This window comes from Staurois parvus, unplaced genomic scaffold (genome assembly GCF_062004578.1).
Source record: "Staurois parvus isolate SC_StPar_1 unplaced genomic scaffold, SC_StPar_1.0 ptg000522l, whole genome shotgun sequence".
NCBI classification, from domain to species: Eukaryota; Metazoa; Chordata; class Amphibia; order Anura; family Ranidae; genus Staurois; species Staurois parvus.
The window spans coordinates 2,237,794-2,261,340 of record NW_028318318.1 but is presented as its reverse complement, the minus strand read 5'-3'; the positions used below and the strand labels follow the sequence as shown (position 1 = coordinate 2,261,340).

The following is a 23,547-nucleotide window of genomic DNA, read 5'->3' as shown; positions in this document are numbered from 1 at the left end:
TTCGTTGTGTGTATTTTTACATTTATTATGCTTTTATATATAAGTACTCAACACTTCTGTTTTTGCCAGGGGGGCCGTTTGATAATGGTAGTTAATTATTTGTCCATTTTAAGTATTAAGTTTTTTTTTTTTTTGCTAATAGTGTTTTAATAGTTTATACTCTTTATATTGACAATTGCTCATCTATGTCCTGGTTTTGGCATTTTGTTGCTTTGCTCCCAACCCGCTGGGCTTGTCCTCTGGTCGCTGGCGCTCTTAACCATTAGCCGCCCGGCCAATGGCCGTTTGGCGGCTTCAGAAGTGTCTCTGCACTCCGGGTGCACGCCAGTTGGCGTGCTCCCGCACATGCGCCGTTTGCGCTAATGCAGAGCGACGCAGCAGTGCGATCTGTCACCGGCCGTGCACCTCGGACACGGCCGATGACAGATCCGAGTACCGGCTCCCGTTGCTGGTACCATGTGACCTGCTGTGACCAATCACAGCAGGTCACATGACAGTTGTATACAATGGATGGCTTCATTCATGATGCCATCCATTGTATACTAGTGCCTAGCTGTGAATGGTCACAGCTAATCACATGCACATGTCATGTGATTAGCTGTGACCAAATCACAGCTAAGCACAAAAAAAAAACAAAAAAAAAAACTGAATGAATCGATTTCATTCAGGTAAATGCTTGCTTATAGCAAAGTAATTCTTTGCTATAAGCAAATTGTGTAAAAAAAAAAAAAAAATACTGATCACTTCCCCAAAGTAGTACAATGTTACTATGGTAACATTGTACTACTTTGGTCATAGTAAAATATGAAAAAAAAATCTTAAAAAAATAAAAAAAATGTAATAAAAAATTAAATATAATAAGAAAAAAAAAAAAAAATTATATATTTTTTTCATACTGTCACCAGTCAGTGTCCCTGTTCACCGCCATGCCAGTTATATGATGACGCTGTACTGCACTGGTGACAGTATGTAAAAAAAAAATAGTGAAAATTATTTTTTTAATATTTTAATTTTCCGAAAAATTATGACAAAAAAATACAACTTCAAAAAACTCGCCATGCGTCTCATGAAGTACGTCGGACTGTCTACTCTGCAAAAAGGGGTAATTTGGGGATATCTGTACTATTCTGACATTCTTGGACCTCAAGAAATTAGATTGGCTGTCAGGATTGATCAATATTCAGATCTATACCATAGTTTGTGAACTCTATAACTTTCCTACAAACTAAAAAATACATCCTAATTTGGGTTATTTTCACCAAAGACATGTAGCAGAATACATCTCGGCCTAAATTTATGAAGAACAATTATTTATTTGTAAACTTTTATAACAGAAACAAAGAAAATGAGTTTTTTTTCAAACTTTTTGGTCTTTTTTTGTTAATTTAGCAAAAAATAAAAACCCCAGCGGTGATTAAATACCACCAAAAGAAAGCTCTAGTTGTGTGAAGAAAATGATAAAATTTTAGTTTGGGTACAGTGTTATATGACCGTGCAATTGTCATTCAAAGTGTGAGAGCGCTGAAACCTGAAAAATGGCCTGGGCAGGAAGGTGTAAAATTGCACGGTATTGAAACGGTTAAATACCTCTTCAAACATGACCCGAGGAAAGAACAGGCATGCTCCGCAAACGTATAGCCAAGTCAATGCTGCATCACTGGTGACGTCAAGTCCGCTTGTGCCCAGAAAGCAGTTCCCAGCTGGGTACACTCTGTAGGAACCCCCAGTGTTCTTTTCTTCATTCACGGAGGGAGCTAGCAAACCAGACACCAGAAAAGCAGGGGACAGATGAGCTTTATTTTCACATTTCTGCTGTGAGTTGCTTACTTAGCGCAACAAATTCTGTTTTATCCTATCCACTAAACCTATATGGTGCTTGTGTGTTTCTTTCTGTTGTAAATAAATGGATTAGTCCACCTAAAATTGATTATTCAATTTTGTGGCAGGCACAGGTTGCCTGGATACTTCTGCTTGGACTATAAAGGTCAAATAAAAGCATACAGAACTGGGTTTCATGCAGTCGAAAATATCCTTTCAACTTCCAGCTATTCGCATCAGTCAGTGACATGCCAATGTTGACTCCGTTGCGGGATTCATACCCAGGCCCAAGACACAGGCAAGATAATGCCAGTAATACAAAGTCTGCTTTAGTGATCTTTTTTAAAGCATCATATAAATTATTGTAAAGTCAGTAAGCAAACTAGACTGTTTCATTTCAGACCTAAAGCTTGTGTTTTAGTCAAAGTTTATGAATAAAGGCCAGCACTTTTGGATTCAGAGTAGCATTGCATTTTGTGGAATTAATGGATCCTAAGGTATATGACTCCAGCCTCTGTGCACCATTTTCCACTTGTAACGACCTTGTGCTTTTCTGTAAAAGGAAAAAGCACTTTAAAATGTACTTTTCCACTGTACAAAGTAATATGTATTTAAACTCAACAACAAAAATGTAAAATATTGCAGATTACTATTCCTTGGTGTAGCGGTTGCATTTGTTTGTTTGTTTGTTTTTTTTTTCTCCCTAGTAATTCTGTAAATAGCAAACTTCCTGTTCTGGGGGGCTAGGTCACTCTTCCACTGTATCTATGGGGGGAGCCACTGTTGTCAGCGTTCAAGAATGCTTACTTGACATGGACTACAGATATGTCTTTCTCTTCATCTCTCCATGGGGGTAGAGGGGCTAGTGGTAGTTTACAGAATATAGCTAGGAAGGAAGATAATCTTTGGCGCAGATGAATGGATGAAAAACCCAGACTGTGTGTGCTATATGTCCACATCCTTCTAAATCATATAGTACTAGGGACATACGTAGTCATAGACTTTATGTGGAAGTTATAAGGAAACTGAGTTTTTATTTTATTCCATTGAAAGCATTTACAAAACATGTTAAAAAACCTCTCCACTTAGATGTTCACAACATGTAATGTTTCCCATGTGTGTGCATCATGGTGAGCCACTGCTTCTCAGGTAAAGATATTCATATGTGGTCAAAAAACAGCCAAAGCTCTCATAAACACAATCTTTGATAAGGGGACCGAATTCCCAATAAGGAGCCATATAGACGCATTATAAAGAGATTCATCACTGAGATTGTATGGCAGTCAAAACTTGTATGTTCAAATAATTCAAAGGGGTTCTTGGTTCACACCCATCAAAAGGGTATATTTCTAGGTCCTGCATTATTCACACCATTCCAGCATATGCAAGTGACAAGGACATAGCATTTCTGGCAAGATCAACAGGTATTTTTTGTATTTACTAAAATGTTCTTAGCCTAAAGAAACAAAAAACCAATGCTTCCAACACATCTAAGGACTGTAAGCTACATTTTATTGCATTTTTGTGTTTATCCTTTAATGCCATATGTTGGAACATAAATGAACATCGCAAGTCATGCCTCCTGAAAGGATTCAGGCCTTGTGGACTTCCCAGATCAAGCAAAGCTTGTCTACAGTAAGCTAAGAATAGTGTAATAAATATTGTGCGTGGAGAGCAAAGGGTAGAGATGAGGCTGGTAGTTGGGTATGGGGGTAGCAAGCCATCAGAAGTGACATTAAATGATAGCACTATCAAAACATCGACTACAGAAAAGGAAGGCTGTCCCCCATGCCACACTAGCAGCCAATGCAAACAACAAGACATCTTGAGAACCGAATAGCGATCAGCTCATAAGTGTCAGGCAGTAAATGCTGGCACTAGTATTAAATGCTTGGTGTTAAAAAAAAACACCCCAACACGATTGCATGCCCCACTGTACCACATATCTTTTTTGTTCTCTGCCACTGCTTTTTGAGTTGTAGAGGAGGGTGTTGGGGGCACTGAGGGTTGGAGAGCAATCTGCTGCAGCTATTATTCCATTTTCTGTGCAGGGGCATGGCTTGCCAGGAATAGAAAAATAGATGATATTTAAGATTTCCAGTTTGTTTTCAGTTGTGCAGGGTCCTGGGCTGTTGTCCCACTTCTACCTTCTTTACCCAGTGAGTTAGTGACCTGAAAGATGCATGCAGCCAGTGAAGTCAGAATAGCATGGATTACAGTTCTGCATGCTTGTTTCAGGTCAGTGAACCACTAGGTGATGATGTCAGTATCAGCATAACAGCAGTAGAGTTTTTTTTCTTTAAACGTGAATTCAACAGTGGCAGTTCCCATACCTTTTTCTGCACATGTTACCTGTAAAGTCTTTAACAGGCTTCATTTTTGGTTAATATTTGCCTTCATTATATTGGGTTTTCTGAACAGAAATGTTTGTTCTGTTTTTGTTTAGACCATGTCCAGCCACTCTCCATCAGAAGCAGAGGTCCTTCTAGCAAAGAGTGGATGTGCAGGAGTGATCACAATGAACAGACCAAAGGCTCTGAATGCCTTAAACCTTAACATGGCTCGCCATATTTATCAACAACTTAAAGTAAGTAACTAGCAGGTGATAAACTTGGGTGCATATTTTTCTTTCGTTACAGTGCGCTTTGTTGGTAATGTTCAATGTATTAATTAATTTATAGCATAAACAATCATAAATTGCTAACAACAAAAAATATCATGTCAGCATAACCGTGAAATATATTGCATATTGAATCCACTTTTTTGCATGTATTCCTTCTTATTAGCATTTCTCTTTGAATTTTGTATCCACCATTTGTTGATTCAATGTTTTTTGCGGAGGTTAAATAACTTCCTTTGCTATTTTTTTTTTAGCTTTGGGAAGAAGACCCAGACACATTTCTAGTAATAATTAAAGGTTCTGGAGGCAAGGCATTTTGTGCTGGAGGTGACATCCTCGGTAAGGGCTATTTGATTTGATGAGTATTGTAAGTTTCTGCTTTTAAATGTTTTTTTCTTTTGTACTACCATAAAATTATAAGATTCATAGAGCTGTCAATCCAGGGAGAAGCTTAAAGTGTTACTAAACCCAGGAGCCTACATTCACTATATCTGGTGTCCCACAGTACACAGATCATGGAACTGCAATTATTTTAGTAAATATAAACTGCTAAATACCTTTTCTCATCAGCAGTTAGACCAGTCTTGTGACTTCAGCAGAGCACTGGTTAAAGCTTGTAGGAGCAGTTTTCTTTCTGCTCTAGGAGGATGCAAAACCCTTGACCTGCTGTCTGGACAGTGCTGATTGGCCCTGTGCTGATCACATGCACACTCCCAAGAGAAAAAAAACCTCTCTTGCAATACACACCAAACTGTGCATGTGGCTATGGGTTCAGTCTGTCTTATCAGGAGATATTTGGACATTTGAACAAGAGGAGGGGCAGAGATAAAAGGATCAAAGGGCCTTTGTACACAATGCAGAGATTTAACCCCTTAGGTTCCACAGTGAGTATTACAAGCATGCTTTACTGCATATACAGACTGATTGTACTGTTGTGGGTTTAGTAACACTTTAACAGGATGACATAGTAGCATAGTAGCAATGTCTTTGGTGTGTCACAACAAACATTGGGTGTGCCTACTTCAAATAATACAGTATGTTCTGTATGCAATCTACGGAACAGCATACCGAGTGGGTCATTCAGATGTATGTAAATCTTTTAAAAGGGGTTGTTCATAAGTAATAACTACAACACAGCATGCAGAATGGGGCCTTCAAAAGTAACTAAAATAGGACATGATGTACAGAATGAGGCATGCAAAGTTATAACAAATAAAGCAGAGGACTAGGATTGCACTTCTTCTTTTAGCCCTGGTTCACATATATGCGGTCGTGCGGGCCGTGTTTTGCGCGGGCACGAGAGCCCATTCATTTGAATTGACTCCGTGCCCCGTGACACGCATGGAATAGGTCCCTGCACTTCTTTGGAAAACGCAGCCTGCACGGGAACCGAGGTTCCCAGCACAGTTGTGTTTTCCAGTGTGGGTGGTGTGCTATTAGAACTAAAGATACCCACCCACGGGTCCGCAGTCCTCTGTGCTGGTGGTGCTGCTGCACGGATTTTCATGCGGATCCGCAGTGGCACCACCCGCACAGATGTGAACCTAGCCTTAGTGTTTGACCTTGGTAGTAGATGTTTTCTTGTAGTGACTGTAGCAGATGGAGCTGTGCATATCATAGTAAATAGGATATGTTTGCAATAGACCTGCACAACCTACAGGGACATTCAGAAATATTTAATATCTCTTCTGCAACAAAAAACCTGTTTGTATCTTTTTTTTCTGCCTTTAGTCCCGCTTTAATATTTTTGTTAAAATCATCCAAATTGGTGGCTGTTTATATCATCACTAAGTGATCCCCAAGGCTCCTGTGGAACCTGATGAAAGAAGCTCCTGGCCACTCCCACTTTGTTTGTCCCATCCACCTGTTAGCTGATTGGTGAACATGATGAGATGATTTAGCTGCATTCATGCGCATTAGCATTCTACCTCAGCAGCAATCAGCGGAAGGGCAATACACCCATCTCTGATACGCACTCAATGAAGCTTCCACTACCAGTAAGCAACCAAGATTTTGTTAAACTTTGAGTTTCAACCACTTGGTCACCTCTCTGTTCAACTTGTCTACCTTTTCACCAATTGGTTTGCTAAGTTTTCTCAGGTGCATTACATTCTGGGACTTAGAGCATAGAATAATACTCCTGTGTGCTCCTGCACAGGAGTCTGGATGGTCAGTTAGTAATGATGTAAGCATTTTGGTTTATGTTAGCAACAGTATTCAGTTAGGTCAGGTTTATGTACGGGCATCCTGGATGGCGCAAGTATCAATTCTGCTATCTATGTAGCATAACTAAGTGGTAGGTTGTAAAGTGGCAGATGAAGTTATTGTAATCAGTATATAGACACCTGGAGATCATCAATATGTAAGTACTCTATATAAGAGAGAGAGAAAAAAGGTGTACAGTGTGAGAGAAGGTAGAGAGACGGGAAAGGAAAAAAAAGAAAAACCTATAGGTAACCTCAGGGAAAAATACAGGCTGCTCTGAAAAAAGACAGTGTTTCATGTTTAAAGGAGCACACTATCCTTTTACAGAGCAACCTGTATTTCTTCTGAGGTTACCTGTGGGGTTTTTTTTTTTTTTTTGCATCCTGAACAATTTTTCTGGCAGTTATGATTGCAATCTTTCTTGATCTACCTGACCTTGGCTTGGTATCAAGAGATCCTTGAACTTTCCACTTCTTAATAAGTGAACAGTATTGACTGGCATATTCAAGTATTTGGATAACTTTTTATATCCCTTTCCAACTCTACAAAATTCTATTAACTTGTTGCGCCACTCTTTTGACAGTTCTTTTCTGCTCCCTATGGCTCATTATCTAGCCTGCTCAGTGCATCCATGTGAGAACTAACTCACTGACTATTTATACATAGACACTAACTGCAATTTAAAAAGACACAGATGTGGTAAATTAATCTTTAATTGCCATTTTAACCTGTGTGTGTGTCACCTTGTGTGGCCTGTACCAAGGCCAAACATTCCGGGGTATGTAAACTTTTGATCAGGGCTATTTGGGTGATTTCTGTTATTATGATTTAAAAAGGATCCAAGTCACTAATGAATGACTTCATATGATCACTATCCTTAAAGCTGTAGCAAACAGGGTGCAGAAATCCTCAGAATTCGCAAGGTCACTATGCTAAACATTTCCCCACATATCTCCATTCTAGTTATCCCCATTGCATGTTTCTTACTGTTTTTTTTTTTCTGCTTTATTTCCTCTCCTGTTTTTCAGTCAAAGGTGGAGCCATATTTGCGGTGTCTACCGATTTCTGTGTAGTGGTATACTTCCGCATTTCCTCATGTGTCGGAGACATAATCCCCTACATGTGCAATGAACATTAATAGTAATGGCCCTGAACTCTTACGGGATTGCTATGCAATGCTGTGCAATGCCAATGACAGAGGACGGCACCTGTATAAAGAGAGTGATGGCACACTGAGGGGGACAAAATGCGCATGCGCCAGTGATGACAGTGAAGTCTCCTAAACAGTGCAGGTTGGGATAGCAGGAATAACACCTAATATGCAAGTTATTTCACTTTGCTTTACATGGCACAAAGTTGGTCATGAGACTTTACTACCACTTTGAAGGATAAGTTCACCTTTCATAACACGTTACATATTACACCCATATTCAAGGTGTAACATGTAATAGACTAGCCTCCGCTCCCCTCTGCTTTGACAGCTAGTGGGAGATCCTCTCCTCCCGCTGTAAAAAAAAAAAACAAAAAAAAAAAAAAATGGCTGTGCGGGACTCTACTCGGCTGTGTCACTCATTCGTAGTCCTCTGAATGAGAAACTACAAATCCTTACAGCTTTAGTGGCGAACGGCTTGTAGTTCTCAATGAACTACCACTACGCTGTAGAGTGCTGTGGTAGTTCATTGATTCTTCCTGTCAGTATATCTGCTTGCCCGTACATCCTGTATGGGCAAGCAGATATACTGACAGGTTTTTATGAGACCAGCATGGCACCAGCGATCTGCTGATCACTGGTGCATTGGTTTGGTGATGTCCTCCCACTCTAACCACGTGTACGCGCCCCTGGGGGCATGCAGCCGGGCGATCGGTGGTACGCTGTGTCCCTGGGACACAGTGGATCACCGATCAGCGGAAAGAGCTGATGACTTTGACTCTGTCATGTGATCATCTGTGTCCAATCACAGCTGATCGCATGTAAATAAGGAAATGATGGTTATCGGAGGAGAGGATAGCCGGTAAGCGACATTCCTCAGAGGGGACATCTACACTGATATTCAGGGCACTGATGATCAGTGCCCTGATGATCAGTGTAGCCCTATCAGTGCCACCTGTCAGTGCCCATCAATGCCATCTGTCAGTGCCCATCAATGCCACCTGTCAGTGCCCATCAATGCCACCTGTCAGTGTCCATCAATGCCACCTGTCATTGCCCATCAATGCCACTTGTCCGTGCCCATTAGTGCACATCAATGCCACACATCAGTGCCCAACTGAGCTGCCTGTCAGTGCCGCCTATGAGTGCTGCCAATCAGTGCCGCCTATCAGTGCCCAGAAGTGCCGCCTATCAGTGCCTGTCAGTGCCACCTATCAGTGCCATATAAGAGTACTGCCTTTCAGTGCCCATAAGTGATGTCTGTGAATGCCCACCACTGGTGCCACCTACCAGTGCCTCCTCATCAGTGCCCATCAGTGCCGCCTATCAGTGCCCATCACTGCAGCCTCATTAGCGCACATCAGTGAAGGAGAAAACTTACTAATTTACAAAATTTTATAACTGAAACTAAGAAAAAAATGTTTTTTTCTGTTTTTGGTTTGTTTATAATAAAATAAAAAACCCATTGGTGATTACCACCAAAAGAAAGCTCTATCTTTCTCAAAAAAATGATAAACATTTTATATGGGTACAGTGTTGCATGACTGCGCAATTGTCATTCAAAGTGCGACAGCGCTGAAAGCTGAAAATTGGCCTGCACAGGAAGGGGTGAAAGTGCCCGGTAGCCAAGTGGTTAAATAATAGGCAGTTTTTGGCATAATCAGTCATATTTTCAATATAAATACCAAAATGTCACGATTTCTGCCAGGGTATGCAAACCTTTGAGCACAACTGTATAGTGAACATTACTTGGTATTAATATGATTTTTCCTTTTTGTCTGATCAACGTGCTTTGTAATGTGCACAAATTCATTTTTCTAGATACATAAACATCTGTAGACTACAAGTAATAATACAAGGCAAAGTTTTGCTTTGGATTACTGCACAGATCTGGAAGACATATACAAAACATAACAAGATTGAAATACGAATATGAATGCATCTTACATATAGATAATATTAGCTTACCTTGGTGTTCAGCTTTGAATGTATATCCTTACTTGCAGGCTGGAACACCTTGCTAGTACCGGGTTATAGCCCCTTTTTGCCTTCAGGACTGCCATAATTCTTCGTGACATTGATTCAACAAGGTGTTGCAAACATTCCTAAGAGATTTTGATTCATGTTGACATGATGGCATCATGCAGTTGCTGTAGATATGTCGGCTGCACATCCATGATACAAATCTCCCCTTCTACCGCATCCCACAGGTGCTCTTTGGATTGAGATCTGGTGACTGTGGAGGCCATTGGAGTACAGTGATCTCATTGTCATGTTCAAGAAACCAGTTTGAAATGATTTGAGCTTTGTGACATGGTGCAATATCCTTCTGGAAGTAGCCATCAGAAGATGGGTACACTGTAGTCATAAAAGGATAGACATGGTCAGCAACAATACTCAAGTAGGCAATTGCATTTAAACAATGCTAAGTTGGTACTAAGGAGCCTAAAGTGTGCCAAGAAAATATCCCTCACATCATTACACCACCACCAGCCTGAACCGTTAGTACAAAGCAGGAAGTATCCATGCTTTCATGTTGTTTATGCCAAATTCTGACTCTACCATCTGAATGTTGCAGCTGAAATCGAGACTCATCAGACCAGACAACGTTTTTCCAATCTTCTATTGCCCAATTTTGGTGAGCCTGTGCGAATTGTAGCATCTGTTTCTTATTCTTAGCTGACAGGAGTGACACCCAGTGTGCTCTTCTGCTGCTGTAGCTAATCTGCTTCAAGGTTCGATGTGTTGTGTGTTCAGAGTTGGTATTCTGCATACCTTGGTTGTAAGGAGTGGTTATTTGAGTTACTTACTTTGCCTTTCCATCATCTCCAACCAGTCTGCCCATTCTCCTCTCATCTCTGACATCAACATGGCATTTTCCTCCACACAAATGCTGCTCAGCGTAAATTTTCTTTTTCGGAACTTTCACTGTAAACCATAGAGATGGTTGTGCGTGAAAATCCCAGTAGATCAGTTTTTGAAATACTCAGACCAGCATGTCTGGCACCAACAACCCTGCCACGTTCAAAGTCACTTAAATCCCCCTTTTTCCCCATTCTGATGCTCAGTTTGAACTTCAGCAAGTTGTCTTCACCACATCTACGTGCCTAAATGCATTGAGTTGCTGCCATGTGATTGACTGATTAGCAATCTGTGTTACCAAGCAATTGAACAGGTGTCCCTAATAAATTGGTTGGTAAGTGTATGTTGTCAGTATCTTAAAAAAATAGATTGTGGCCCTTTCTAAAATGCATTGATAAGAAAATATAGAATAATCATATTCATTACATTTGATCTTCACTCCTTGTATAAAACATATAAATCATGAGAATCACCAGCAAGCAGAGTGGCGAACTCCAACAACCAAGCTTTGTAGCTGAACTACATGTATGAGGTGGTATCAAAAAGTTTAGAGTTTTGTAACACACCAACAGATGCCAGCACAAGCCTAAATGCCAGGGAGCACTGACTTTCATAAGTCAGTGTGTCAAAAGACTTCATCCTGTGTACATCAGGAGCTGTGCAACTGATGCTATTCTGACCACATGTGTTACCATGTCTGCTATTTCATCATTAACAGCAAGTTAGAACGAAGAGTAAACATGAAATTCTGTGTGAAACGGGGCAAATCTGCCACAGAGACGTTTGACATGATTCAGCACATTTACGGTGATATTGCAATGAATTGTTCAAGGTGTTTTGAGTGGCGCGCACGCTTCAAGAGCGAAAGAATATCACTGGAAGATGACAAGACATCAGGAAAACCTTCAACGAGCATAACCCCCGAAAATGTCGAAACCATTCGGCAACTTGTGCATGAAGATCATCGGAGAACAATCCACAACATTTATGCCATTATCAGTGTGTCTTACGGAACAGTCCAAGTAATCCTCAGGTGTGATTGGAACATGCGCTGTGTTGCTACCAAGTTTGTCCCCAGGCTACAATGATATCACTTCCGCACCCATCCTACTCGCCAGATTTGGCTCCTGCGAACTTCACCCTCTGGAAGATGAAGTGGCAAGATTGCTGGGAGCTCTGTATTGCTGTGGAAGGGAACGATTTTGAAGGTAATAGTGTGTAAACATATGTAAAAAATAAAGTACTATTTGTAAACAGCTAGTCTCGAAACTTTTTGATGCCACCTCGTAAGTGTAAGTTAGCTGGATTGAAAGCTGGAGTGGGTTCCAAATGACTGTAGTGTCGAGAAAATTCAAGAGAAGCTTGTTAAATGCATATGGTATTCCATTCAAGCAGCATGTTTATTTATTTATTTTTTTAAATTAATATTTTATTAAGTTTTAAATTTTATCTATATACAAGTACCTGAAATAAATAAATATTCCATCAATAAAAAATCAATATCTGTTATTCAACTATTTTCGCCCATAATACAAAAATACAAAACATCCCATTCCCCCCGCCCTATCCCAAACAATACATCCCCCTCCCTCCCCCACCCCCACCTCCACCCTCCCTCCTCCTCCACTCTGCATCCTTCCTCTCTCTTTGGGAGTCCTAGGGTTTTCACCCATTCCTGTTTCCTATATACTTTCAATTAGTTTACCCTTCTTAAACCCCTCCCATTTTTTCCATTTCTCCTGAAAACACTCCATTTTATCTTCATCTATATGGTATAGTTCCTCCATTCTATATATCTGATCTACCTTTTCTTATCCAATCTGTTGTTTTTGGTACTTCTTGTTCCCTCCAAAATTTAGGAATCAAACTTTTTGCTGTGTTAATATACTGCAATAACACCAAATTTTTGTATTTTTCAACCGTTAACTCTGTTCCATGTAGGAGACATATTCCTGGGTCCTTTCGTATTTTTATCCCAGTTATTTCCTGTATCTGGTAGATTATTTCTTCCCAATATTCCTGAATTTTATAACACTCCCACTAAATATGAACCACTGTGTCCTGTTCCCCACATCCCCTCCAACATAAAGGTGACTTATCCCTATTTTGTTTGTGTACTATGTTTGGTGTCATGTACCACCTCGCTAAACATTTATAATTCATCTCTGCATCTTTCATACTTACATTACCGTGTGTTAACTTATAAATCTTTGTTTACTTATCTTCCTCTATCCTTAATCCTAATTCTCTTTCCCATTTTTCCATATATGCAGGGACCGTGTTTGTTGTTAACTTAGTAAGAATTTTATATATTTTCGAAGTTCCGTGTACTAAATAAAAGTTCAAATGGGTTCCACTTTTCTTTCTTCCTTAAGGGCCTAGGGAGTTTTTCTATAAAATGTTTCATTTGTAAATACTGCCACTCATCTACTCTAGTGAACAACTCCTTCTTTTTCATTTCTGCTAGGGGACAAATTTCCTCACCTTTCATTAAATCTCTTAATTGTGCATCTCCTTTTTTTATCCATCTCCCTGCAACGTTTTCATTCCCCGGCGGGAATAAATCTGTGCTTACTATAGGCATCAACATTGAGTTAAATTCCCATCCCATCTGTTTGTGCATTGTGTCCCAAACTTTCAAAACAATTTTTGTATAAATATACTTGTGCTATCTGTCATCCACGACAGTGAGGTGGTAACCATATTAGCTTACTCAAATGTGTTATACTTAATGTGTTTTCTACATTTATCCAACTTTTTCCCTGTGCATTGTGTGTCTAGTCAAAAATTCGTGCTATCAATACTGAATTATAATATCTCTTAAAATCAGGAACACCTAGTCCCCCATTTTCTTTGTCTCTGGTTAGGACTTCGTAACTTATTCTAGGTTTTTTATTTCCCCATATAAACGTTATCATAATTTTTTTCATTATCCTAAAATACAGTCCTGGTAGCTTTATTGGGATCATATGAAATGTATATAAACTTTTTGGAACAATTACCATTTTAATTAGGTTTATTCGTCCTATCCAAGATATACCACCTATCCCTAATTTTCTCATTTCATCCTTGATTTTATTTTATAATGGGATAGAATTTTCTTTATATAGATTCTTTGAGAATACGGTTAAATTTATTCCCAAATATTTTAGTTCTTTTTCCTTCCACGAGAAAGAAAATTCTTTTTGTAAAGCCTTTTTCTCTCTTCTTGGAAGATTTATATTCAAGATTTCTGTTTTAGTTGGATTAATTTTTAGGTTAGACAGCTCCCCATATTACTTCAGTGTTTTCGTTCCGTTGGGTAATGTTATCCTTGGGTTACCTATGTAGAACAGCAAATCGTCGGCATACACCGCTACTTTATGCTCTGTCTCTCCTATCCAAATTCCCTTCATATCTATGTTTTTCCTTATTTTTGCTAAGAAGGATTCTAAGGACAGGACGAACAGCAAAGGTGACAATGGGCATCCCTGACGGGTCCCGTTATACATCTTAAAGCTCTCTGATATTTCCCCATTCACCTTTATTGCAGCAGATGGTTGGCTATACAATTTCTTTATCCATATTCTCATTCTAGGGCCCATCCCCAGAGATTTCAATGTATTCAACATATACCCCCAGTCTAATCTGTCAAATGCTTTCTCAGCGTCTACAGACAATAACAAAACTGAATTTTTCTCTTTTACTTTTTTGTATAAGCAATAGTGATCTTAGTCCTTTATCCCTACCCTCTCTCCCAGGGACAAACCCCACTTGATCTATATGGATCCACTCTGGCATTAAATCCTTTAACATTTGCTAAAACTTTTGCATATAGTTTAGTGTCTATATTTAGTAAGGATATCGGCCTATAGCTAGAACACTGTGTACTATCTTTCCCTTCTTTTGGTATTATTGTAATATGAGCTTGTCGGGATTCCTCTCTCATTTCCATCCCCCCTCCCAATGCATTCATATATAAACTCAGTTTAGGTATCAATTGATCTTTGAATTTCTTATAGTATCTCACAGTATACCCATCCGGTCCTGGACTTTTCTCTGCCATAGTATTCTTCAATGCACTTTGAATTTCTTCTATTGATATTGATTTCTCAAGGGATATTAACCGATCTTCTCTTAATTTTGGTAACCCCGCCTCTTTTAAGTATGCCTGTCTTTTTTTTTTTTTTTTTACTTTTTTCTTCCTCTTCTCTTATGGACCGTTGAGGATTGATAATATATAACTTACTATAATAATCTTTAAATACTTTTGCAATACTTTTGGTAGAATATTTTAGTTCTCCTTTATTGTCTCTTACTTTCCCTATGTAGTTCTTACCTTTCTTTTTTCTTTGAGCTCTCATTAACTGTTTTCCTGGTCTATCTCCCCACCGATATCTTTCACTAATCATCTTATTAAACACTCTCTTTTTTTCTTCCTCCATTAAATTTAGTTCTTCTCGTTTTTCCATTACACTCTGATCTGTTTTGTTATTTTCTCTTTATGTACCTGTTCTAGTTCAAATAGTTCTCTAAAAAGTGTGTTCTCTCCTTTTTCCTTTTTCTTTTTCGCCCCAATCGCTATTAAGATTCTTTTAATATAGGCCTTATGGGCTTCCCACACTGTCTCTACAGACACCTCTTCAGTCTCATTTCTTTCAAAATATTGTTCTATTTCTCTTTTAATTATCTGTTCCGTCTCCTAATCCTGAAGAAGTGTCTCATTTAATCTCCAAGTGTTTATCTTTTTATGTTCTCTTCCCCATATCAACCTCAAGTCTGTGATCAAAAATATATAATCCAATCTTGAATACGTCTCATGTGCATGAGAATAGAATGTATAATCTCTATCATTCAGATTTTTAATTCTCCAACTATCCACCAACTGACATTGTTGTATTGTTTTCCCTACTTTCAAGTATTTATTGCCGTCTCTCAGCACATGTGACGTCGTGTCCACCTGCGGTTCCATGCAACAGTTAAAATCCCCTGCCACAATTAGTTTGCCTTTTTTAAAATCTAATAGCTTCTTCAATATGTTCTTTAGATAGACCTCAGGTTTTTTATTAGGGCAGTATATATTTGCCAGTGTACATTCTACTTCTTGCAATTTCCCCTTTAAAAAAAAAATCTCCCCTCCGGGTCCTCCATTTTGTCTTCCAAACTAAACCTTATATTTTTTGCAAACCCAATTGCTACACCTTTCGCACGTTTAGTTGGGGAGTCTGCATAACACCATATCGGGTAGTGCTTTGAATATAATTTCACATTTGTTTCTTGTATTACCTCGATAAATCTTTTTTGTATTTCTCTAAGTATCTTGAATCTTTTCTCCGGACTATTTAACCCCTTGACATTATGGCCCTGATTTACTATTGTGCCTAGGCGCATTTCCATGGGCTAACGTCTGTTTTTTAATAGCGGCCTACTTTTAGATGGCAAAGACATTTACTAAAGAAAGCGTCAACACGTAGACGAGAAAGCGAATTTACTAACTAGACATACAGTCAGGTCCATAAATATTGGGACATCAACACAATTCTAACATTTTTGGCTCTATACACCACCACAATGGATTTGAAATGAAAGGAACAAGATGTGCTTTAACTGCAGACTGTCAGCTTTAATTTGAGGGTATTTACATCCAAATCAGGTGAACGGTGTAGGAATTACAACAGTTGGCATATGTGCCTCCCACTTGTTAAGGGACCAAAAGTAATGGGACAATTGGCTTCTCAGCTGTTCCATGGCCAGGTGTGTGTTATTCCCTCATTAACTCAATTACAATGAGCAGATAAAAGGTCCAGAGTTCATTTCAAGTGTGCTATTTGCATTTGGAATCTGTTGCTGTCAACTCTCAAGATGAGATCCAAAGAGCTGTCACTATCAGTGAAGCAAGCCATCATTAGGTTGAAAAAACAAAACAAACCCATCAGAGAGATAGCAAAAATATTTGGCGTGGCCAAAACAACTGTTTGGAACATTCTTAAAAAGAAGGAACGCACCGGTGAGCTCAGCAACACCAAAAGACCCAGAAGACCACGGAAAACAACTGTGGTGGATGACCGAAGAATTCTTTCCCTGGTGAAGAAAACACCACAACATCACAACAGTTGGCCAGATCAAGAACACTCTCCAGGAGGTAGGTGTATGTGTGTCAAAGTCAACAATCAAGAGAAGACTTCACCAGAGTGAATACAGAGGGTTCACCACAAGATGTAAACCATTGGTGAGCCTCAAAAACAGGAAGGCCAGATTAGAGTTTGCCAAACGACATCTAAAAAAGCCTTCACAGTTCTGGAACAACATCCTATGGACAGATGAGACCAAGATCAACTTGTACCAGAGTGATGGGAAGAGAAGAGTATGGAGAAGGAAAGGAACTGCTCATGATCCTAAGCATACTACCTCATCAGTGAAGCATGGTGGTGGTAGTGTCATGGCGTGGGCATGTATGGCTGCCAATGGAACTGGTTCTCTTGTATTTATTGATGATGTGACTGCTGACAAAAGCAGCATGATGAATTCTGAAGTGTTTCGGGCAATATTATCTGCTCATATTCAGCCAAGTGCTTCAGAACTCATTGGACGCCGCTTCACAGTGCAGATGGACAATGACCCAAAGCATACTGCAAAAGCAACCAAAGAGTTTTTTAAGGGAAAGAAGTGGAATGTTATGCAATGGCCAAGTCAATCACCTGACCTGAATCCTATTGAGCATGCATTTCACTTGCTGAAGACAAAACTGAAGGGAAAATGCCCCAAGAACAAGCAGGAACTGAAGACAGTTGCAGTAGAGGCCTGGCAGAGCATCACCAGGGATGAAACCCAGCGTCTGGTGATGTCTATGCATTCCAGACTTCAGGCTGTAATTGACTGCAAAGGATTTGCAACCAAGTATTACAAAGTGAAAGTTTGATTTATGACTATTATTCTGTCCCATTACTTTTGGTCCCTTAACAAGTGGGAGTCACATATGCAAACTGTTGTAATTCCTACACCGTTCACCTGATTTGGATGTAAATACCCACAAATTAAAGCCGGCAGTCTGCAGTTAAAGCTCATCTTGTTTGTTTCATTTCAAATCCATTGTGGTGGTGTATAGAGCCAAAAATTTTAGAATTGTGTCGATGTCCCAATATTTATGGACCTGACTGTAGTCCAGGAATCAGTTTCAAAAAGCAGACATGCTAAAAAGCATGTCTAACACCACGAAAAAACACTGCAAAGACATATTCACATTGAAATTTGCTTTGCCAAATATCAGGACTTAACTTTAAACAATATCTGACATTTCAAAAAAATTTTAAAATGTGTAAAAAATTGTTTTATAAAGCAAGTCATGATAGTGAAGAACTAGATGCTTTTCCAGCGTCTATGGCCGGATATAAATGCGCATGTGCAGAACACATTTTAGCCGTCTGCCGTGGGCGCTTTCTTTTTAGACGCTGTTCAATAGTAAATCTCTATGTGGAGCCCACTGACAGACGGCACTCGATCACGTCTACTGTGTTTAACAAACAGCACGATTTGTACCCAGGCATGTATTCTAATTTGATTTCCTTAGTTCTATTGATTCCGTTTTTGTTTCTTATCCTTTAAAATTATTTCTGTAATGATTTTGCTTATTTCGAAGGTCTAGATAATATATATTTTGACAGCTGAATTAGAAATAAACGTCTGCAATAAAAAACAAAACGGTGTGGGGTCCCCTCTCCCATCGATACCAAGCCCTTCGGGTCTGGTATGGATATTAAGGGGTACCATGTACCCCATACTCATTCACGTGGGGGGCCGGGATCTGGGGGCCCCCTTGTTAAATTCTGATAAGCCTCCCGCCCGCAGACCCCCACAACCACTGGCCAGGGTTGTGGGGAAGAGGCCCTTGTCCCCATCAACATGTGAATTAGAATGAGGCCTTGTCTGTTCAAACACCTTTTAAAGCTGCACCTTATGTGAATGTCAAAAGATGGGATGAGATAAGGGCCTGGACTAATGATTGATTTGATATTGCTGGTTTGCATTCCACCCCCTTTTGGGAAGGTTTGTCGAGGGGAGAGAGAGGGAGGGAGAGAGAGAGAGAGAGAGTGTAAAATGGCATGGAGTCCCCCCCCCCCCAAAATCCATAACAGACTCTTATCTGAGCATGCAGATACCGCATGCCTTCAAAGATTTATTTTCTTTGTTGAGTTGCCTGCTTGGTTCACACTAGATGCGATTTAAAATTGCGCTTTTTGTTGGCAATTTCACCGTGTTTTCTATAGATTTACCAATGAGTTATTGCGTTTTTCAATTGTTTTGCAATGCGATTTCTACTGTAGTCTATATGTAAAATTGCTACAAAATGCAGAAAAAGTTAGACAAGAACTACTTTTGAAATTGTGCTGCAGCAAATCGCTTACGTTAAGACACTCACATCCACATTCATTAGATCCAATATCAGGTACAATTTCAATTCCCAAATCGCACCTGAAATCGTGCACCCTGAATGCGACTTGGCATGCAATTTGCATGCCCTGCTACTTGCAAATCGCATACCAAATTGCACCCGATGTGACTGGGGGCTAACACCACAGTCACATCTAATCTGATTTGGAAATTGGGCAACTTACAGTGAAGTTGCCCGATTTCAAAATCAGATTGGATGTGAATGGAGCCTATAGTGCACAATAGGGTGCGACTTGGCCTACGATTTGCAAGTCGCCTATCATGCAAATCGCATGCCAAATTGCACCCGATGTGACTGGGGGCCACCCGGTCACATCAAAGCGGATTTTGAAGTGGTGCGACTTACACTACGGTCACATCATACGACTTAAAGTGAAGTCACATGATTTCGAAGTCGGGGACATGCTGATTTAAAGTGCGATTTGCAAGACATCTGACACAGATCTCTCTGCAAATCGCATGAAAAGTAGTGTATTCATTACTTTAGAAATTGTTGCGGCTCCGACCAAGTTTGAACCACACCAATATGAACGCTCTAATAGCAGTCACATTGAGTGCGACTTGGCATGTGATTTTCATGACATTCAACTTGCAAATCGTATTCCAAGTCGCACCCTATTGTCTGCTATTAAAGCAGTCACATGGGTGCGTTTCCGACACTGATTTCTAAAGTAGTACATGTACTACTTTTGTGGCAATTTGCATAGATATCTGTGTCAGATGTTTTGCAAATCGCAAGGAAATCGTCATCTTCACTGTACGTCGCACAATTTCTAAATCGCTTTGATGTGACCGGGGTGTAAGGCATTTTTATGTTTGATTTCTTGAATGGAAATCCCGCATACTAGCAAAGGTGAATTGACATTTTCAGTATTGCATGCGAGATGTGGTCATGTGACTGCCTTAACTCATGCGATAATCTGGAGTGAATTGTGCCCATAGTGCCAATAAATATTGCCATGGGGTTCCCTTTCACATCCCTGTTCAATGTTCTGTTGTATGCTGCACAGGTACACTTCACTGTGGCTTTCTTTCTGACTCTGATTTGTGGGGCCTGTATACCAAAGGTTAACGCAGGTGGGAAGAGAATTAATCAGGCGGAAACACTTTCTCTGACCAAATGAATGACAGTGGTGGGTGTGGCCTATGCTAAATAAAGAGTTGCAGTAGTGGGTAATATTGCCTTGTACAGGCCAGGTTATTTTCTGCAAGTCCTTGGGGAGTAAGATATATTGTGGTGAATTGCCCCAGGCCACACTCATGCTGTGTTTTGATGTGGGCTGTAAATGTTTTGCATTTTTTTCCTACTAAGGTGTGTTTGTGTGTTCGTTATCCTAACACATGTTAATTGCTCTGCTCTTCCAAATCTGCACTTGGCTAAAGTTTTCTTTATTTAGACTGAAATTAAGTTTTCAGACAAACCTGATGAGAAATGTATGTGTGGGGGATTGGGGAGGTGGGAGATGTTTTATTTAGGCAGGTATGTATTTTGATCTGCAGCCTGTTTTGTGGATAGATAAGCCTATTACGTGATTCATATTAACTGTGTGTTTCCTGCTGTAACCTGTGAAAGCACAGTTCATTACAAATATAATTTTTTAAATTGTAAGCTTTTATGAGCAGGACCGTTCTATTTTAGCAACATCAATCCTGCTTTTTTTTTCACCAAGAAATTGAATGTACCTACCGTATTTGCCGGCGTATAAGACGACTTTTTTGCCCTGAAAAACATGCCTCCAAGTGGGGGGGTCGTCTTATACGCCGGGTGCACTTCAGTTGGGATAGATATAGCTGCCATAGTGGCCTCCCGATGCCCGCCCGCCCACCTCATTCTACATACCATCCAGTGCGGCCGCAGCGGGTCATCAGCGTGGCTGCGGCGAGCATCAGCAGCGATACAGGGGTGCCAGCCTTTTCTGCTCGGCGGGAAGCAGCGGCGCTCCGGCCCGCCCCTTGTCTATGCAGAGCTCACACATGCGCACTAGTGCCAATTACAGGGAGATGCAGGGACTGGCCGGAGGCGCTGCGGTTGCGTACAATGGTGACAATGACAGGTACTGTAGTGGCACTAATACTAATGGCACTCATGTGAAACCGGTAACAATAAATGCACACAGGGGTATACTGCGAATATAAATTAAGATGTTGAAATCAAATCTGATGTTCTTTTACGTTTTATTTGGTGTGTGGAAGGTGTGCGGAAGAGGGGGTAGTCTTATACGGCGAGTATATAGCAAACTCTATATTTTGAGTGGAAATGTTGGGGGTCGTCTTATACGCCCAGTCGTCTTATATGCCGGCAAATACGGTACTTGTTGTTGCTGTCCAAATAAATGTGGAATGTGTTTTTGATCAATAAACATTTGGACTATGTATTTTTTGGGGGGATTATTTCATGTTCTAGTTGAATGTACTAGCACCCCTAACACTTATTTTTGCTAGCTATATAATGTGCCCAAATCTTCCTTGTTAGAGTGCACTTATGCAAGTATGTCCAAACTAACAAACCAAAAGCCCCCTATTGCACCACAAGACCATGTTATGTACCAATGAATAGATCGTGTTCAATGTGCAGCTAGGTATTCTTTTTTTACAATCCTCTTAACAGTAATAAATTAGGCCCCCAATTTATGTTGACTTTGGGCCTTTTATCAGCAAATATATATTTGCCAATGTCATATACACAGTAGAGCTGCACATATATTCACCAATGTCATATACACAGTTGATCTGCAAACATATATTCGCTAATGTCATATATACAATAGAAGGTCATAATTTGAAAAGCATATTGATGCAGTTGTACAGCCCTGAACGCAGACAGTGAGCATTCAGGGCCACTTCCCCACGCCTTCACACCTGTCAGATTAACCTCCTTAGCGGTGTTCCCGAGTGTAGCTCGGGGTAAAATTTCTATACCAAAAGCGGTAACCCCGAGCTACACTCGGGCTTACCATGCGGCGCTGCTCTAGGGGTCCCTGTAGCACTTACCTTGTCCTTCGCTCCCGCGATGTGTCCCCTCCAGCGTCCCCGGCCATCTCCTCCGGCCGATGCCGGCATCCGACTTCTGTGTTCCGGTCCCTGTGACGTCGGGACGTACGGGCGCCGGAACCGGCGGGAAATTTGAATTTTTAAAAAAATTTCATTTTTGCTGTCATTGCTGTTTCAATGCATTTCACATACATTTTGTACCTACTGCTTTGTCCTGTGCCCTGCCTGCATTTTGAATGTTCTTTCTGCCTGGAAACTTAGAAAAGTCCATGGCGTCCAAAAAGCGTCCCTTTACGTCAAAAGCGGTTTTAGAACAGCGATAGTAAATCAGAACCACTTGCAGAATTGAGTGATAATGATTTGTGGGGAAACTCGTCATCAGACACTGAAAACAATTTTGCGACTTTGCTCAGCGATGTGCAAATTTGCCTCTGTATTTCAAATTTCAGTGTTTTTGGTTTGATTATATTATTGAATTAAATTTATTATTATTATTATTATTATTATTTTTTATGATTATTTATTAAATTATAATTTATGATTTCGTGTTTCAAATTTTATCATATCCGGAATGTTTAATAGACTCTTGTTCAGACAGATTTCAGTGAGTTATTCCTAAAAATTACAGCCTACAATAAAAAACTACATATTTCCATGCAAAAAAATGGTACCGCTTTTAGCACAAAAAAATCGGAAAGAATCATACCGCCGAGGAGGTTAAAACCTGTGTTCATACAGCTGCTGTGTCCCTATAGTGTGACAGGTGTTTCCAGCCACATGACCAACCCCCTCATTCATGTTGTATAGGCCAGAGGACTTGTGTGAATGGGGCATTTTTTACTTTTTTTTCCTCAGCTCATTAATTTCAATGGGCTGCCTAACGTGTGGGAACATGCAAAAATACTGCAAGCATATTATTGTAAAAGTGTGTTGCTTCAGGGGAACACCAATAGGACATGTTGGTACACAAAACGCATTGGGTGGAGCCCTATTGCTGACGCCACGCCACCGCCATTGAGGAGCGTCCACCATCTTGATACTCACTTTGCTGTTATTTTTATTACTCCATGTGGATATTTTAAATTGTTACTTGTGACCATTATAATAAAGTACTACACTATTAAGCACCTTTCTGGCTCCTGTGGCTGAGCTAATTCCTCCCCAGGACCATTTTGACACCCATCCTGATGGATGGAGCTGGATGACTAACCCATAGCTGCCAGCATACCGCTGCACCCCCAGATGTGTAATGTGTATAACCCAAGCACATTAATACTTTTGTTCTGGTGAGTGTACACCCGTCCCAAGGGTGGATTACCTTTCACGAGTTCATGCACTACTGTTCGTCATGGATAAACCACACGTTCCATTCATAGGCACTCTCTGAGTTGGTACTCTCACACGAAGGACATTCCATTATTCAGGAATGATTATATGAACTTTTTTTAGCACCATTTACCAGTTTACATCATTT

General features: G+C 40.1%; 1 protein-coding gene across 7 annotated transcripts in view; it reads left to right on the top strand.

Moving 5' to 3' along the window:
- Positions 1–23,547, top strand: part of HIBCH (3-hydroxyisobutyryl-CoA hydrolase) — a 638,488-nt gene that overhangs the window by 63,039 nt on the left and 551,902 nt on the right. For all 7 annotated transcript variants that reach the window (XM_089690215.1, XM_089690218.1, XM_089690217.1 and 4 more), the window contains 2 exons: positions 4,265–4,405; positions 4,693–4,777. In XM_089690215.1, coding sequence (XP_089546341.1) covers positions 4,265–4,405; positions 4,693–4,777 — 226 coding nt within the window. The remainder of the gene's footprint in view (positions 1–4,264; positions 4,406–4,692; positions 4,778–23,547) is intronic.